The sequence below is a fragment of the Gymnogyps californianus genome, chromosome 2 (assembly GCF_018139145.2).
Source record: "Gymnogyps californianus isolate 813 chromosome 2, ASM1813914v2, whole genome shotgun sequence".
Lineage (NCBI taxonomy): Eukaryota > Metazoa > Chordata > Aves > Accipitriformes > Cathartidae > Gymnogyps > Gymnogyps californianus.
The window spans coordinates 160519843-160538749 of NC_059472.1; the positions used below are offsets into that span (position 1 = coordinate 160519843).

The 18907-nt window shown below is 40.2% G+C and overlaps 1 protein-coding gene across 1 annotated transcript in view; it reads left to right on the top strand.

The window, feature by feature from the left end:
• The window catches only part of KMT2C (lysine methyltransferase 2C), a 201783-nt gene that overhangs the window by 166522 nt on the left and 16354 nt on the right, over positions 1–18907 (top strand). The window contains exons 36-44 of the mRNA XM_050891342.1: positions 903–1085; positions 1741–3621; positions 4665–4990; positions 5844–7666; positions 9015–9126; positions 10167–10245; positions 10364–10427; positions 12466–12698; positions 15788–17491. Of these exons, the coding sequence (XP_050747299.1) occupies positions 903–1085; positions 1741–3621; positions 4665–4990; positions 5844–7666; positions 9015–9126; positions 10167–10245; positions 10364–10427; positions 12466–12698; positions 15788–17491 (6405 nt within the window). The remainder of the gene's footprint in view (positions 1–902; positions 1086–1740; positions 3622–4664; positions 4991–5843; positions 7667–9014; positions 9127–10166; positions 10246–10363; positions 10428–12465; positions 12699–15787; positions 17492–18907) is intronic.

An 18907-nucleotide genomic window follows, 5' to 3' on the forward strand; every position in this document is an offset into this window, starting at 1 on the left:
CCTGAGGGACTTAGACTCTGTGGGGATGAGTAAAGGGTTAGTAAATATTCACTGCAGGCTTTTTCCTTTCCTTAGTATGCACAGTTCCATCACTTATAGGGGAAAATGACACTATTTTTTCTGCTGCTGTGACACTGGTGCTCTCATCTATGTCACTGTTTCATTGTTGGAGGGGAAGGGTTAAAGCCTTTTCTGGTAGGCAACTCCTACTTGACAACTGCAAATAAAATCGTGAAAAAGATGATATGAGGGTTTGATTCAGAAAAGGAATCACGTCCTAGATTGGTGGTAAAACAGACTCTTTGAAACTTCCATTAGATGCTTTAAAGTGTCAGTATGGCTGTAAAATGCCTCATTGAAGAGGAATTGCTATTCTTCCATCCAATTTTTCCTGATCCATAAGCCCATATCCTATGTTTATACTGCTAACTTAACACAGACTGAGATCTGTAGAGGCTATTTAATGGAGTAGACTGTATTTTTCTTGTCATTGAAGTTCTCCACATTAGTGGCCTTTATTGATCCAAACATCATCTGCTGTGCTCATGTCTTCAGATTGCAGACCACACCAATATGTGATTTGAAAGGTAAACTGGTGGATTCATGCTTTCTTGGCACAGCACAGTACCTGAACAGATACTCCTAATGTATAGAAAACCTCTACTGCTAATAACTCTTTAGTTTTTTCCGTGTATGTTAAACGCAGAATTTCTATAGAGATGAAGTATTTTCAGTTTGGAATTCCTTTTAAAGTGCATAATTCAGTTTTCACAAGCTTGCACGTTATTAAAACAAGCTGTACAAATAATTTGGTGATAGATTTTGTAGGAATAACAGATGCGGTGTTCACACTTAGCAGAAGAAAATGAGGCTAACTACATTTTTTTTTAATCTTTTCCCAGCAAAAAGCCAGAGATAATAGAGCTGCTTTGCGCATCAATAAAGTACAGATGTCAAATGACTCCATGAAAAGGCAGCAGCAACAGGATAGCATTGATCCTAGCTCACGCATCGACTCCGACCTCTTTAAAGATCCATTAAAACAGAGGGAATCGGAACATGAGCAGGAATGGAAATTCAGACAGGTGTGTTGCATTTAGGGTGGTTTTTTTTATTTTTCTTTCAGCTTTTTATTGCATTGTTGGAATCTGTTGTATTAAAATCAGTTTTAATCTTTCTTTGTAGAAGAGTATAAAGTTAGCCATTCTGCGTAGGAAGAAAACAGATGCTATCAGAAGAGAAGCTGCTTGTAAATGTTAGAAAACTTTGTTTTGAAACTTTGACTCTTAAGTCCTACCTATTACAGAAATAGATTATTCTTTCTCTGTATGGCTGGCTAGTGCAGTAGTTTGTTTTTATATACCCTATATTGCAGTAACCTTGTCCTGCAGACTGCTGCTTCAGATTGGGCTGGTTGTCTCTTGGAGCCCATTTGCCTCACATCAGTGCTGCATCTGTCAGTAACCTTTCGTCTTCAGAGTATAAGGTTGGAAAGCAGTGCTGCTCTTTAGGCAACCTGGGAGATGCTTCTTCCCAGGTAATCGAGGTGCATGTTGAGGTAATTGAACTTACAAAGAGCTGGACCCCCTGCTCCCATTGCATTTAAAATTTGCAATTTACAAGTATTTATAATTAATATCTGATGTGTCCTAAAGTTTTAATTATAGATTCAGTCATCAGAAAGGTTTTGTATACCCTGGACTTACAAGTGTAACCTTTTTCCTCATAATTTTAAAACAGCAAATGCGGCAAAAAAGTAAGCAGCAAGCCAAAATAGAAGCCACGCAGAAGCTTGAACAAGTGAAAAATGAGCAGCAGCAACAGCAGCAGCAACAGCAGCAGCAACAGTTTGGCTCACAACAGCTTCTGAACCAGTCTGGCTCAGACACACCTAGCAGTGGGATCCAGAGCCCCTTAACGCCACAGACTGGCAATGGAAGTATGTCTCCTGCACAACAGACATTCCACAAGGATCTATTTACAAAGCAGCAGCTACCTGCCACGCCTACGTCAGCATCCTCAGATGATGTGTTCCTAAAACCACAAGCCCCACCCCCTACTCCAACCCGAATCCCAGTACACGATTCACTGTCTCAGTCTCAGACTCCTCAGACGTCATCACAACAGATGTTTTCTCCAGGTTCCACAAACACAAGACCTCCTTCTCCAATGGATCCATATGCTAAAATGGTGGGAACACCTAGACCAGCATCCATTAACCAAAACTTTGTTAGAAGAAATACCATTGCACCATTAGATACGTGTGCACCACAGTCATCCATATCTAGGCCCGTTCAGGTAACTGAACCATCAGGAAGCAGGCCTTCACCAGTCAGGGATTCATGTTCTTCATCTCCAGGTAGCAGTGATCCCTATGCAAAGCCACCAGACACACCCAGGCCTGTCATGGCATCAGAGCAGTTCTCCAAACCATTGGGGGTCCCAAGATCACCCGTAGTTATGGAACAGTCAGGGAAAGTTCCTTTAACAGCTGGAAGCAGTGATCCGTTTACTAAGCCAGCTCCTAGAACTGATACGTTTCAGAGACAGAGAGTAGCTTCTGCTGATGCGTATGCACGGCCACCATTGACTCCTACTCCTACTCCTGTTGAAGGTAGCCCTGGACCTTTTAAAACTCCTATGCGCCCACCTCAGTCCCCGCAAGATCCTTATGCATCAATGCCAACTACACCAAGGCGTGTTGCTGTTGATCCATATGAAAGGCCCGCTTTGACACCAAGGCCAGTGGATAACTTTTCCCATAATCAGCCTAATGATCCATACAGCCAGCCTCCTCTTACTCCCCATCCTGCAATAAAGGAGACTTTTGCTCATCCACCCCGGATAGTACGACAACAGAGTGATTCTTTCCCTCAGTCTGGACCCATTTCAAGGCCAGCTTCTCAGGACCCTTACTCCCAGCCTCCAGGTACTCCTCGGCCAGTTGCTGATCCTTATGCCCAACCTCCAGGAACTCCTCGGCCCACCACAGTTGATCCATATATGCAGCAACCACCAACACCAAGACCTGCTCAGCCAGCAGATTTATTTGCTCAGTCCCCAGCAAATCAGAGACATTCTGATCCATATGCCCAACCTCCTGGAACACCAAGGCCAGTTCTTAATGATCCTTATTCTCAGCAACCAGCAACTCCGAGGCCAGGGATTCCAGAGAGTTTTAACAGACCTACAATGACAAGACCAGGACTAATACCAAATAGAGATCCTTTCCTGCAGACACCACAGAACAGGTTGCAGGGCACTTTTGTCAGGCCATCAGATCCATGTTCTCAAACTCCCAGGCCTGCAGGACCTGCAATAACAGATTCATTTAGCCATGGTCCAGCTGCTCCAGCACGTGACCCATATGATCAACCGCCAATGACTCCAAGACCTCAGCCAGAATCTTTTGGAACTGGTCAACTGGCCCATGATGCTGCTGAACAGCCACGGCCTGGATCTGAGGGTAACTTCAATGCATCTGGAAATTCTCCGATGAGTTCTCAAGGACAACAGTTTCCCAAAGTTTCACAAGTTCCTGGCCCTGCACCCACTACAGGAGTAACAGATACACAGAATACTATGAATATGTCTCAAGCAGATACTGAGAAGTTAAGACAGGTGAGAATAATGTTTAATGCTGATGGTATTAAAATTTCATAAGTAGAAGAATTTCCCCCGTTCTTGTTAATATTTGAAGTTTCTTGCCATTAAACATAGCTGTATAATGTAGATTTATCTTCATTCACTTAGTATGTTAATTTGGTCCTCCTGGATAGAACCACAATATATAGAATATAGAAACATCAGTAATTTTTAAGGGTTTTGGACAAGATCCAAAAAGGGAGCAAAGGCCATCTTTGAAGCCACTGAAAATGTAGATGATTGGTCTGTAATAGCTCTTTTATCTACAGTATGAGGAAAAAAAACACCTTGAAAGGACAATTAGTTCTGTCCTATAGTAGATGAGATGTAGAACTGTCAGTGACTTGTTCACTGACTGAAAAAGGGAGTACAGGCAAAGATCTCAGACTGGACATCTAACTTTTCAGTTGGCTGACATGTTGAGGTGAGTCCTGCCATTGGTCACTGCTCTTCTTGAGGCACATTCACTCCGGGTTTTTGTTGGTGAATGTTTGGCAAACGGCTCTTGCTGAGACATAGAATTACATTCAACTTGTGGAAAGCTGCTTAGTCTTTTGTTTGGAAGGAGTGATGGGAAGTGGATTTAGCAGAAAAATCGGTAGTATTTGTCATACAGAGTCAGAGTAAATTCTGCAGCTTTGGTGTAAACCTCTTGCTGAGTTCTCTTCAGTGGACCTCTAGTCACCTTTCTCCCTCAGAGTGCACTTTTTGATGTGGTAAAAGGGCCTGCATTATTGGAATAGAAAAAGGGAAAGAAAAGTTGCTTATATGTTAATGGGTAAAATGGGTTCACAGTATGCACTTCAACAAGAGGTCTGGAGATTAAGTTGCGTTACCAGCGTCTTGCACCGTTTGATCCCTCTTCTAATTTCTGAGGTGATTATGGTAGTTTATAATATTTTTCTGTAGCGATTGAAGAATTTCTTTCCTCCAAAAGGCTTAACCTAGCAAAGTGTAACACTTCAAAATATGTCAATTGCAGTGTCAAGCACAATGATTTTTTTTTTTTTTTTAAACAGCGCCAGAAATTACGTGAAATTATTCTACAGCAACAGCAGCAGAAGAAGAATGCGGTTCGTCAGGAAAAAGCCTTGCAGGATGCAGCAGCTCCTACCCATGCAACTCCTCTTCAGCATTGGCAGCAAGACAACTTAAATCAAATTTTTAACCGCCCTCCTCCTCCATATCCTGGGAATATTAGATCCTCTGTTGTCCCTCCAGGTGGGCCAAGGTTCGCCGTATACTCAAAAGACCAACGTGGACCGTTTCCTGCTGATGGGCAGTTCAGTAGACCCCCGTTTCCAGGCGATATGAATGCCATGGGGATGAGAGCTCATGGTCTTAGGTAAGCTCTTTGATCTCTTAAAACCAGGATATTACAGGGGTAGTTCTACATTTACAGAAATTGTTAGATGAAGGAGGGGTTTTTTGATGAAAAATCATCTGTTGTCTACAGTAGCTGGTAATCTTCCTGAAGTCAGTATGTACAGTGAGTTTTCCTGTAAGTGTCTGTAACATTATAGTGTGTATTTTGCACTAACACTGTTTTACACTGTCTTTTATTGGGAATTAATCAGAAATAAAAATGGAGAAACTGCGATATTTGTGAAAATTATGTGACCTGAAAGATCTTGTCGCCCATGCTTTTGGGGCATTTCTTTTTTTAAAAAAGTGAAAGGTCTGACTTCAACTTTGATGTCTCAATAATGAATAAATGCAATATTATTGTTTTCATTTATAATGAATATGTAATCAAACATCAACTTCTGTCTGTGCCATTTTTACAGTGAATGCTATGATGTAAAATGAATACCAGTACTGACATACATTGTCATCTCAGGAATTATTATTTTCAATATTTTGGATTTATTTCAGTAATTTCTAAATCCACACAATTATGTTTTACGCTAAGTTGCATTAACATGTGGTTTATTTACTAAGATCTTACTGTCAGAATTTTCTATCCATTATTATTATTGGAATTGAAAACAGGTGGTTTATTAAACATAATTAAAGCAATTATTTTATTGTAGTCATAAAGCTCATTTAAATGTAAGTATAATTAGTCAAAATATTTATTTAAGTATCTTAATGAATGCATCACGTAAAGCATTTTGGTGAATAGTTATTTAGTCAAATACGCCAGACTAGGCAGTCCTGAGAAAAAAGATTATTTAGTCTTTCATACTTTATTTTAGATACGGATTTCCAGGAGGTGGCCATGGTCCACCATCAGGTCAAGAACGTTTCCTCGGTCCTCAGCAGCCAATGCAACGCCCTGGAGTTCCACCACAGCTGAGAAGATCTCTGTCTATTGATATGCCTCGGCCAGTGAGCAATCCGCAAATAAGTAATGCGTCTGGGATCTCTCAACATTTTCCTCCACAGGGAATTCCAGTTCAGCAGCACAATATATTGGGTCAGGCATTTATCGAGTTACGTCACAGAGCTCCTGATGGGAGACCAAGGCTGCCTTTTAATCCTGCTGCTACAAATGTTATGGATGCAGCAGCACAACATCAACGACATGGAGGGTTTATACCCAGGCAGGAGTTTCCAGGCCCAAGACAGGCAGAACCACTGAGACATAATTCTCAAGGTATACCTAACCAGTTGCAGGTGTCTGCAAGTTTGGAGCATATGTCACAATCCCAGCAGGAGCAAATCAATCCTGACAACCCACCTGCACTTGTAATACGTTCTCTAAGTCATCCACCAGTTGCTGATGCATTCCCAGGACCATCTTTGTCTACATCTGCACCAAGTGATGAATCTGCAAATTTACAGATTCCCAACCAGCCAAGTGATGGTCTAGAAGAAAAGCTTGATCCTGATGATCCTGCTGTAAAGGATTTGGATGTGAAAGACCTTGATGGGGTTGAAGTCAAGGATTTAGATGATGAGGATCTGGAAAATTTGAATCTAGACACAGAGGATGGGAAAGGAGTTGAACTGGACACTTTAGATAATTTGGAAACCAATGATCCTCACCTCGATGATCTTCTAAGATCCGGGGAATTTGACATAATTGCATACACAGACCCCGATCTTGATATGGGGGATAAGAAAGGCATGTTTAACGAAGAACTAGATCTTAGTGTCCCCATCGATGACAAACTAGATATCCAGGGCAAGACAGAAGAACCAAAACAGAAAGAACAAGGTGATAGAACTGTTTCCCCTCCTGAGACCCAGTCTCCACAGAAGAAATCTGCTACAGAAAACGAAATTAAAACAGAAGTACTTTCCCCAAACACTCAGGAGGAAAAGAAGAATGAAAATGAAAAAAGTGATGGAAATGCTGAATCCACAAGTACTCAACAGGCTGCTGAAGTGGAGTTAAAGGATGGAGAAAAGGCTCCTGCGCAGCCTGCTAACCCAGAATTCCCTGACAAAACTACTGCTGTTCCTAGTCAAGAAACAACGGTGCCTAGTCCAGATGCTCAGGGATCTGCTCCGCTGCCTGTTCAAGGAGCAGTAAGTTCCTGCAGTATTTCTGGGTCCACACCAGTCCTCTCAAGTTTGCTAGCTAATGAAAGCTCAGATAATGCTGAAGCAAGGACTCTAGGATCTCCATCTCAGTCTTTGCCAACAACACAAATGAACCATGCATCAGGTATTCCACAAACACTAATGACACCTGGTGGACAGATCTTGGAAAACACTTTAAATTCAAATTTGACCATGGTTCCACGAATGAACCATAATTTTTCTCAAGGGTCACCAAATCCAGGATTTATTCAGGGTCAATCATCTAATCATAACTTTGGGACAGGACAGACATCTAATCAAACTGTGGCTGTAACAAACCGTCCTGGTCCTAGTGGCATATCTGGTCCCCAACAGATAATGCTCCCTCAACCATTAGCTCAACAACAAAATCGAGAGAGACCACTTCTGCTAGAAGAACAGCCACTTCTTCTGCAGGATCTTTTGGATCAGGAAAGACAGGAGCAGCAGCAGCAGCGACAGATGCAAGCCATGATTCGCCAACGTTCGGAGCCATTTTTCCCCAATATTGGTATGTGGGTGATCTGTTTGTCTGTGTTCTGGTTAGTTTTTTAAAAATACAACAATAAATAGTTAAATAATCCGTAGCACTGAAAGAAGCAGGTAGATATGTGGAGCTTGAAGGTGGCATAACAAAAAACAACCTGCCTAGTAGGTGCAATGGGAGTATGGAAATTGAGCATTTAGATGGAATTCTGAACTCTGTGGCAAGGCTCGTGTTGACTTTGCCAGGATCAGGGTAACTCTGCATTACTGGTAATTTTTCTGATACCAGCTTTGTTGCATATTCTCTTTATACTTTAGGTTCTCGTACGTGATGTAGAGTAAATGCACCCTTTGTAAACAGAATTAAATGATCAAGTGCAATAGCTGACGTTTGGATATTTGATCTATCAATTTTCTGTTTATGGTTGTTTCATTACATTTTTTTGCAGCGTTTACTGTGTCTCAAGGAAAGGGATCATCGAAAGCTGTATTACTAACTCGCAATCTAGGCGAGGCCCAGAAACATCACAAATAATTCTGCACGTACTAAAAGTGTTTAAGATAAACTGTCATTTCCTGTTTAATATAACACAGCAGTTTGAGCATTCAGATCAAGACCATCACTATCATTTAATTGTTATTAATGAAATATGAAATTTTGAGAAATGTGTTAATTGTAACTTCACTGGCCATCAAGGCTGTTCGTTCAAAAGACAAATTTAACCTACCCCCTAAGTCACAGTTCCATATTTGTGGCTAGAACATGCTGTAGCCACCCTAGGTGGCTAAGATGACCTCCAGAGGTCCCTTCCAACCTCAACCGTTCTGTACTCCCATTTATCCTGCTCTGTGTGAGGCACCTAATGGGAGAGACAGCAAAATGACAGAGTTCACCATGCTTGTGGTCTTTTCAGATGCTGTATGGGGCGTGCGCCTTTCTGCCTGTAGTGCTACTGGTAATTACAGAGCGACTAAACCGTTTTCTTAGTACATTAGTGGTGGTGTGTCAGTTTTGCCAACTGAACTCACAGAAACAACTCTTCTTACTGATTCTTAAACCTGTAAATAGAATTTATTAATCTCTTGGGTCACAGGCCAAATTTGGACTAGAGCCCCTCTCAGACTGACCTGCTTTTCTTTGTATGTTGTGGCTGAAAACAAGGACAGTTGCTGCTAACTTTCCTTAGAGGATATATGAAACTACATATTAATCATTAATTTCAAAGTGGAGAGGACAAGTAATGTGAAATAGTAATGCAATTTTGGTGTTTTGCTGATGATTTATGCATGAACTAGATCTAAACAAGTCAGTTCCAGTTAATAACTCGTCATGTTCAGCTATGTAATTCACTTTTACTGTTTTTCTTTTATAGACTTCGATGCAATTACTGATCCCATAATGAAAGCAAAAATGGTAGCTCTTAAGGGGATCAATAAAGTCATGGCGCAGAGTAACATGGGGATGCCACCAATGGTTATGAACAGGTAGGCAACACTTGATACCATTCTTTAGGGCTACAAAATGTAAAAGGAAATGGTAGAGCTAGGGGAAACTGTGCACAGGAAATGAAAAAATTATAAAGTGGAAAAAGATCTTTTTGTCATGTAGTTCATAGTGCATGATAATACAATATTATCTCCTAAGAATAAAACCAGTGTGGCAGTAGAAACTATAAACAGTATTAAAATGCATCAGACTTGTGTTCCAGTTGTAATGTCATTGGTCAACATGGTCAGCATGGGTTCACTGTTGATGCTTTTCTTGTTTTCCCACTTACTAATTATGAAATGACACATCTCCCATGCAATGTGTTTTGAAAACTGTTGATGGCTATGTAACGGTTAAACTTCATGTTGCAGCATATTATTTTACTGCTAAGTATAATTAAGATATAGCCCAAGTAATGGAATTTTCGTCCTCTCTTTAAATCCGTTCTGAGGACAAAAGGAGCTGTGGACTGTGCAGACTTTACCATGACTGCATTTACCATAGGTGGGGAGTCTGTGGGCCAGAAAGGATCTGCACCTTTTCTTTGTATGTGGCCCTTAAAACAATGTGTTTTCTTCTTCCTAACACGTGCTTCAGTGTTACATGATCATATGTGGCTTACCAGAGGTGTACATTTACCCAACTCTAGTTGACTCTGCTGGTGACCATGATATCTAAATCCATTAAATCTTTTTTTTTTTTTTGTATCATAATATATTAAAATACAAATACAGCCTTTTTTTTTTTTTTTTTTTTTTTTTTGATGCTTCTTCACTGTTTTAGCACAGTAGATCATGTTTACTTCATCTCTCTGGAAAGTGTAAAATGCAATAGTTTCAACCAAGGGCAAAGTGTTGTAGCATCAAATGAGAATTAATATTCTCCAGACGCTGAAAAAGTTTGGTACAGAAGTTCAAGCAAATGTCTATAAAATATTTGGACTCTCTGTGTAAGTTCAATGTAATATAAAAGGTTGTCTCTCCCCTAAAATACCCACCAGTTTTAAAAGTTATAATTTCACTTTATGTATCAATAGGTTTCCCTTTATGGGTCAGCCAGTGCCAGGGGCTCAAACCAGTGAAGGCCAAAATCATATGCAGCAGGCAATTACACAGGTAATACAACTTGATACGGGGTTTAAACAGAAGTTTTTAATAATGATAACTAGTTTTTGGTTTTTTAATTAAATCATGATTTAATATCTTTGTCTGTATGTTTTACTGAAATTTCTAGGATGGAAGTTTAACACCTCAGATGTCTAGGCCTAATCCTCCCAATTTTGGTCCTGGTTTTGTCAGTAAGTACAGATTTAATAATTTATTGTATGCTGATGTTTCATTCTACAGTTCTGTTTTCTTTAAAATAAAATACCCATAAATGGATCCTGTCTCTCAAAAATTCATCATTTTAAAATTAAGTAATTTCATCATTACGATACCAGCTAATAAAAGGGTGCATAGTAAATGCTATTAACATTTTTTTCTGGAAGCTATCCTCAAACACCATAAGGAAAGAGGGAAACAGAACAAACAGAAAACTAGCATTATTTGGATTTGTGTGAGAATAGTAATCTACTAACTGACAGACTGCTGTGTCAAAAACCTGGTCTTTGGTTGTGTTGTAATATTCTGAGCTCAATGAGAACAACAGTCTATATTGGTGGGGGTTTTTTTATTTCAGAAGCAAAAAGTTTTGTGCACCGTCATTGTCATTTTAGCAAATACCAATAAAAGCTTTCCAGGCATTAGTTAAGCAAGACTGGCTGGGAACCACAATTGTTGAAAGCAGAAATATATAGCACTAGTATTTTGCATTCCTTGTTTCTGGTTGCCCTAGATCAATTGTAGATCCTAGTCTCTATGATGAGAAAGATTTACTAGCAGAAATTGAACCTGAGCATATGTTGGGAGAGGAAGACCACATATAGAAAAGTGTTTCTATCACTGCAAAAACTGTACTTGATATTTATGAATAAAAAACAGAAATAAACACCTTCACCTTTTCCAGAAACTGGAGTAGCAGCACTGAGTATGCAATAAGGAGCTTTTGCAATATTATCTGTATTAATTTCCGGTGAGATTTGACATGGCACTCAGTGGTGGCCTTGCTCTGGTTGCTGTGGTGGTGGTTCTGAGCACTTGAGAAAAGCTGTTTCTCATTTCAGTAGTAGTTATTCTACCTGGAACTTGTTAATATTTCAGTACTTATATTTGCACTTTCACATTGCTCCCATCTGCAGTTACTCTCCATCGTTTCCACTCAATTGTCCGTTCAGGTTATATGATTAGTTTCGCAGAATTTATCGTTGAAAGAATGGGCACCCTTTAGCTCTGTGTATTGATGTAGTTGAGCCATTAGAGTTGATGGCTGTCGCTACCACAGTGACTGTTAAAGTAGAAGGTGGTAGGGACTGGAGCACAAGGAGGACATGCTTATATTGAAATCATACTGTCATGTAGGTATCTTTATTAAACAAACTTTCTTTACAAGGAAGATCCATGCCATATTCTTCATTATCCAGCTCATTGCCACAATGCGATCAGGAGACAAATGATACCATCACCAAACCTTCTCTCTTGCCTTCTGGGCTTAGTGCAGATCAAGTGTTGTCAGACGTGATTGTTTTGCCTCAAGAAAAACATCTGAGAGCAATGGACTGCTCATAGCAGATGAGCATTTCTGATTTGTAAGAAGAGTAATGTCTCGGTTCCAGTCTAAATGAGAGTGCATTTGTTTGTGGGGAGGAAAAGGCACTGGTGCTGAAGGCCCTGTGCAGAGGACTGACAAAGTTATTTTTACAAAGACAATATCTTTCTTTCATTTCATGAATATTTGATGGATGTTTATCACTTTAATTTTTTTCTTAGAAGTAGTAATAAAAATAGATTTTATATGTACAAAACTCTTCTGCAAACACCAGAATGAATGAGGCTGTGTGTTTCCTGTAAATTTGTGTCCTTACTCCCTTAACTCTTTCTCTTTACCTGAGTACCACCAGGTTCTGTAGCTGCTTTCAAAGCTACGTTTGCTCACTGGCTAGCAAGTGCACATTTACTGGCTAGACAGCAGGCTGGTGTGTCTTGAAATTAAGGGACCATGTTAAAACTGCTTTCTCTTAATAAATGCAGTAATTTGGATGTCTGTCTCCTTTACTCAAATCACTCCAAGAGCTTAATATCTCTTGAGATAGCAAATCCTCTGTCAAATTTGACTGAATTTGACCAATGGTTTCTTAAAATAAGGGGGGAACCTGATTGTTAAACTTTTCTAAAAAGTAGGATGAGAGCTCACCCCCAGGATAAGATCATATCATACTTAATTTCCCTTCTCTCTAGATGATTCACAAAGAAAGCAATATGAGGAATGGCTGCAAGAAACACAACAACTTCTTCAAATGCAACAGAAGTACCTTGAGGAGCAAATTGGAGCACACAGAAAATCAAAAAAGGCACTCTCAGCAAAACAGCGTACAGCCAAGAAAGCTGGCCGTGAGTTCCCAGAAGAAGATGCAGAACAGCTTAAACATGTTACTGAGCAGCAAAGTATGGTCCAAAAACAGCTAGAACAGGTAATCACCTGCAATCCAAACTGATCACATGAATACTAAGCTGTCATACTGGTATGACTCTTTCCTTTAAATCTTCTAAAAGGCAAGTTGAAATGCTTAAATACAGTGGAGCTTATTTAAAGGGAGCCACTCCCTATCATATTTTGTGTGTGTAACAGCATTACTCTGGATTGCCGGTGACACTGGAGTTGTAGGAGAATATGCTATGGCAAACATTATGACAAAAAGCTGGTTTAGTACTTCAGGAAGAGGGGAAATTGCTTGGCAAAATGACTTGCAACAGAGTTCCTGGCACCATGAAAAGCATAAATGAAAGATTCAGAGGAAAGTCTTAGCATGCAGGTCTTTGTTTCAGGCTTGAATGAACCTTATAACTCAGTCTTTCTCAGGTGTCCTTACATAATTAGAGCCTCTTGGTTATATGCCAATTAAATGTTACTGTTTGAAAATCTCTTTTCATTATATCTTTAGTGTTAGTCTAGTTTTATGATCTGTCTAGTTCCTAGATGCTGATCATCAGTGTGTGTTATCTGTTATTGTATCATGGAATAATATAGGTCAAAGGGATATCTGGAGATCATCTAGTCTGCTGATCAAAGCAGAACTAGCTTCGTGGTTAAATCAGGTTGCTCAGCGCCTTGTCAGTCAAGTTTTAAGTCTCCAAGGGTAGAGATTTCCCAGCCTCTCTGGGCCCCTGTTCCAATGTGTAACCACTTTCACTGGGTTTCATTTTTCTTTCTTTATATTCAGTTGGAATTTCACTTGCTACATCTTGTAACTGTGATTATAGTAAGTGAGATTAAAGTTAAACCTGTGATAGCTTTGATAAATCTATGCTTTGGCCAATGGTATTGAATGCTGTGTTCCTCAAGACATTGTTGATAAATTATCTGGCATGATTGTCAGGATCAGCTAGACCTGCTGAACATAAAAATGCTCTAGAATTATCCTTTATTAATATGAGGGAAAAAATTGGCAGCAGGCTGCTTGGAATGAAGTCCTAAGTGATATTTGACCCTCGAGTTCTTGCTCCTGTGTTGCTTCAAGACAAAGTATGCACTGGATGGAATATTAGTTGGCTTGTCTTTTCACTATGTGGAAGAGCGATGGAGCAGATAAATTATGTCTACATCATTTCTTCCTTTTTCTTTTTTTCCCTTCCACAATGAATCACAAGTAGAATAAAATGCAAAAAAAATTCACTTTAACCAATCTTTATCATACATACGTCAGTCCGGTCTTGCAGTGGAGTTATGTTGAAGTAACAGCTGCTAATCATGACATTGCTGGCAGATTCATTTAGTGCATCGTAATTAAGGTTCTTTTATTTTTCATTTTTAAACGTAAGTTTCATATACTGCTGGTAAATGCCCTCCACTCCCCTTCAACCACTGATTTAGACTAGTCATCCACGTCCTAAACAGCACTTTGTTACATACCTAGGAGGAGCTTAAATAAGGTTTTATTAAAGTATATTTTTAAAGGAGCTTCTATTTGATGCAATTCACCACTCTTTCAAATCAGATCAAGTAATTTTTCTGTAGTCAAGCTTCTGTTAGTTTTTGAAAAGGACAAAGTCTATATATGTATATAGAGAGGAGAGAGCTCTCAAATCCCTGTGAATTGCTGGTCCTGGACACAGGCGCAGAGAAACTGGAGCTGACTTTGTGCAACACGAGATTATGTCTGACAGGGTTATTAGCTCAGGCACAGAGCCATGCAGACACTACCATATTGTCTCTGCGGCCAGGGCAGTTTAACTGCTTTGGAGTGGCACTGTGCCTGTGCTAATAAGCTCTGCCTTGTTCTCCCCTACACTGTTAAAATCACCAGGTCGATCTGTGCAGGTCGGCTCCGGTCCAGCTGGGTGTAGTCAGTACTGGTCCGTTGAGATCTCAACTAATTCCAAGTGCAGTCATGTGGCTGATCCGCCACTGCAGATCCTGGGAGGGCGTAGCGGTTTGGATGCCTCATTGTATAGGCGTACAGAGCCAACACAGGTTTAGTGCTGTGTACCCACGGAGAAGTCCTGGAGCACTGCAATGCAGATCGATCCAGTTGGTGGCTTTATGCAGTGGCACTGTTTATCTGGCGGTGTCAGTGCCAAGTCAGAGCTCATAAATCATCTTGGACCTGAGATTACTGTGTAAATAGCCTTTGGGGTGCATCTGTCCGGCATTCTGGAGCGTGTCCTGTAATATCTCTGTTATCCTGAGCTTTCCGGCTTGTCCCTTGCCCCAGATACAGGAGAGTGCTATCAAACATTTTTAATTGAGTTATGGACTTTTTCTGTCAGTGCAAACAGCAACTGGAAGTTGTGAAAGTCATAATCTAGTGAACAGAAGTGAGAGAGAGATTTTCCGTAACGTATGTATTATTAACCAGCGGATTACAAGTCCTTTTATTTTTTTAGGGAGCAGTGTAATTAGGCATCTGTTGTGTTTCCGAAACACTCTTTCTTGTCCAGTTGACACTGTCATATCCTTCCATTGGCTTCTCCTGCTTGCCTTAAAAATAAACTATTACGCTTAACTTTTAGTGTCCAAGTCGAGTTTATTTTCATCCTAAAATTTAAAATTTGCAAGCAGCGGTTGCCATGTTTGTCTGCTATGTGATGTTTGAGGATCTGCCTGTGCATAAATGGGAATCTACCTGGCTGTTTTCCTGCAAACTTTTCCTTGTCAATTACATCTTTTAAAAATTCTTGCTGATGTGTGAAGATCATCCATCTCACTGTTTCCTTTTTCCTGTCTGTTCCCAACTATTGTTGTCCTGTGCATGGATGATAAGATCTGTAGGACAAGGATCACTTTTGGTTTAGGTTTGTATATTCTCTAGCACAGTGCGGTCTTGGTATGTCATTAGAACTTTGAGGCACTGTTATTTTTTCTAAAATTTTGGGACAGATAGTCTTTCTAATGAAATAATGGCTATTTAGCCTTAAAAAAGGAGAGAAAATAAGACTGCAGAAAAGCTATTTTTGCCTGAGGTTCATTGTCTACTGAAATTATAATGGTGAGTTACATGTTTTATGCTACTTACATAGTCAGTACATGTCAGAGATGAATAATGACTTTTTTAATTTCTAGATTCGAAAGCAGCAGAAAGAGCATGCAGAACTAATTGAGGAATATCGAATCAAGCAGCAGCAGCAGCAGCAGCAGCAGCAGTGTGGAATGGCACCCCATGCTATAATGCCAGGCGTCCAGGCTCAAGCACCAATGGTTCCAGGAGGAACGTCACCAGCAATGAATCAGCAAAACTTCCCCATGGTGGCACAACAGCTCCAGCATCAGCAACATACAGTGGTAATCCCTGGGCAATCCAACCCAACCAGAATGCCAAATTTATCTGGATGGCAATCTGCAAATGCCCCTTCAAGTCATATTTCCATGAATCCAGCAAGGATGCAGCCTCCAATGACACCGTTGCCAATTACTCCTGGTACACCAGCTCCTGTGCCTGGTCCAAATGCAACTGCACAGTCAGGGCCACCACCAAGGGTGGAGTTTGAGGACAATAACCCTTTTAGTGAAAGTTTTCAAGAGCGGGAAAGAAAGGAGCGTTTACGAGAGCAACAGGAACGGCAACGCATTCAGCTTATGCAGGAGGTAGATCGACAGAGGGCTTTACAGCAGAGAATGGAACTAGAACAGCACAGTATGATAGGATCTGAATTAAATAACAAAACATCGTTGTCTCAGATACCTTTCTTTAATTCTGATCTACCTTGTGATTTCATACAAACTCCGCGACCTCTTCAGCAGTCTCCACAGCATCAACAGCAACAAATGGGGCAAATTCTGCCACAAGGTTCTGTGACCTCACCTCCTGCCACAAACTTTATGCAAAGCAGTGAGCGAAGGCCAGTGGGACCTACAACTTTTGGACCTGATGCATCTGCTGTTCCAGGTGGAGCCCCTAACTTCCATAATGTAAAACAAACTCATGGGAGTCTCCCTGGGGCTACCTTTACACAGAACCAAGTCAGGCCTGCATTTGCTTGTGCTGTACCTTCCTCTACAGTACTCAGTAGTGGTGCCCCATGTGGTTCAGACACTAGCGTGCCCCAGGCAACAAACTTCCCTGGATCAAGCCAGTCTCTCATACAGCTGTATTCTGACATAATCCCGGAAGAGAAAGGAAAAAAGAAAAGGACACGAAAAAAGAAAAAGGACGATGATGCTGAGTCAATAAAAGCCCCGTCAACTCCACATTCAGATATAACTGCACCGTCAACTCCAACTGTTTCTGATTCTACCTCCACCCCCACAGTTAACACCCCCAATGAACTTTCACGTCATCAAGATGAACAAGAGTCAGTGGAGTTAACGGGCCCATCAACATCAAACGCAGGAGAGAGCCAGACCTCTCCAGAGCTGGAATCTAAGCTCCCCAACAGCAGTCTGCCACAGAAACAGCCAAGTGTAAATACAGAGACTGAAAAGGCTAAAACAGATACACCTACCAGCATTCAAGAAGTTAAACTAGAAAAGGCAGAAACTGATCAATGCTCGGGTCAAGCTGAGCCTAAATCAGAAAATCCAAGCAGTATTAAGGTGGAAGAAGATAAGGTAACATCACAGCCTGCCTCTTCAGCTCAGAGTCCAGCACAACCAGCTAGCGTTCCAGCGGCGAAAGGGGAGTCAGGGAACGAGTTGCTGAAACACCTGCTTAAAAATAAGAAGTCTTCATCTCTTCTAAATCAGAAATCGGAGAACAGCAGCCGAACAGAAGAGGAGGCTTCTGGGGATAAGAAGTTACCAGAGAAGCAGAATCCAGCTGAAGGAATGGTGAGCCTGTTACTGGTTTTGTTATACAGTGGTCATCAACAATCAAAAGCTAGTTTGTGCCTTTACCGCGGGCATTTGTGAAAAGGTGGGGAGATAACCTGCCTGCGCAAGGGTGGAATAAACAGCTTTAAGGAATTTTTACCTCCCTTCCTGCCTTTTCTCCATGAGTAAATCAGCTGTGTTACAAAAAGAACAAATTTTAATATGACTTCATAGATCAATGTATTCAGAAATTATTAAAATGCAAAAAATAGTTTTTCTATAGATAATCATCTTAAAAAAATCTCACTTCCTAATATTTACCAAGGTTAAGGCAAGATTTTACAGTATGACTGAATTACCTACTAGTATGTTTCTGTACAGTATACGGTATGTCTGTATGCTGCTTTCTTCAGTGACTCCACCTTAGTCATGTATAGGATGACCTGTGCGCCTTTGCAGAGGCATAGGGCTGGGCTTCACACCCCTTCATCTGCACCATTTGGAGTGTTCGGTGAATGAACCAAGTCCATGCTCGTTTTTTGCCTGTGAAAATCATATATTGTCTCTAATTTTAGTAGAGACTATGCTCTAGGATTTTTATCAAAAGTGTGAAATTGTTAAATCTCCTAAAATTGCTGGATTTCTGTGTTACAGAATATTTCTCTACTTAATTTTACTTTAATGGAAGGGAGCATTAATTCTTTATATTAATGGCATTATATGATTTAATAATTTATAAGGTTCTTAAAAAGAGACCTAAAGAAAATTGCTTTCTGTGGAGGTAGGATACACTTTACACTTAGATTTGTTGGTCGTTTTATTGTAATCTTTAGTCTCTACTCAGTTTTGTTTTATGACTGCCTAAACTCTAAATACATCCTTGAAACAAAATTTAAACACATTCAAAATGAATAAAGACTGATAAAAAAGGTAATTGTGAACAGCAGGTAACTGAGGTAAGTGTTACAGATCCACAGTTAAAACATATATGACAGGAATGGGGTAGGGGTCGCGTAGACCTGTTTAAAATAATAATTCATAAAAAGAAATTGGAGTTTCTTTGGCTTGCCACTGTCTGTTGCGTTACCAAGTCCCATTCTGATTGCTTTTAAACAGTTATCCTTTTATGTGAAGAATGGCTTTGCAAATTTGTACTGAAAGTATTTAAGCAAATGGGGCAATCCAGAAGTGTTTCACAATACTGTTTTTGTTTCTAACTTCAAAATACATTTGTATTATATTGACTTACACACCTTTTTTCTGTAACCAAGCCTACCTTTCATTATGCCCTCATGAAAATCTCTCAAGGTTGCATGCACAAGTAACTTTATTTTAGGGGGTATTCAAAAGAAAATGTTTCTGATCTGTGAGTTTTTAATGATGTTTTCAGATGTCAGTGGTGTTAACAATAAGTCGTAATTCTGTGTGTAGGGA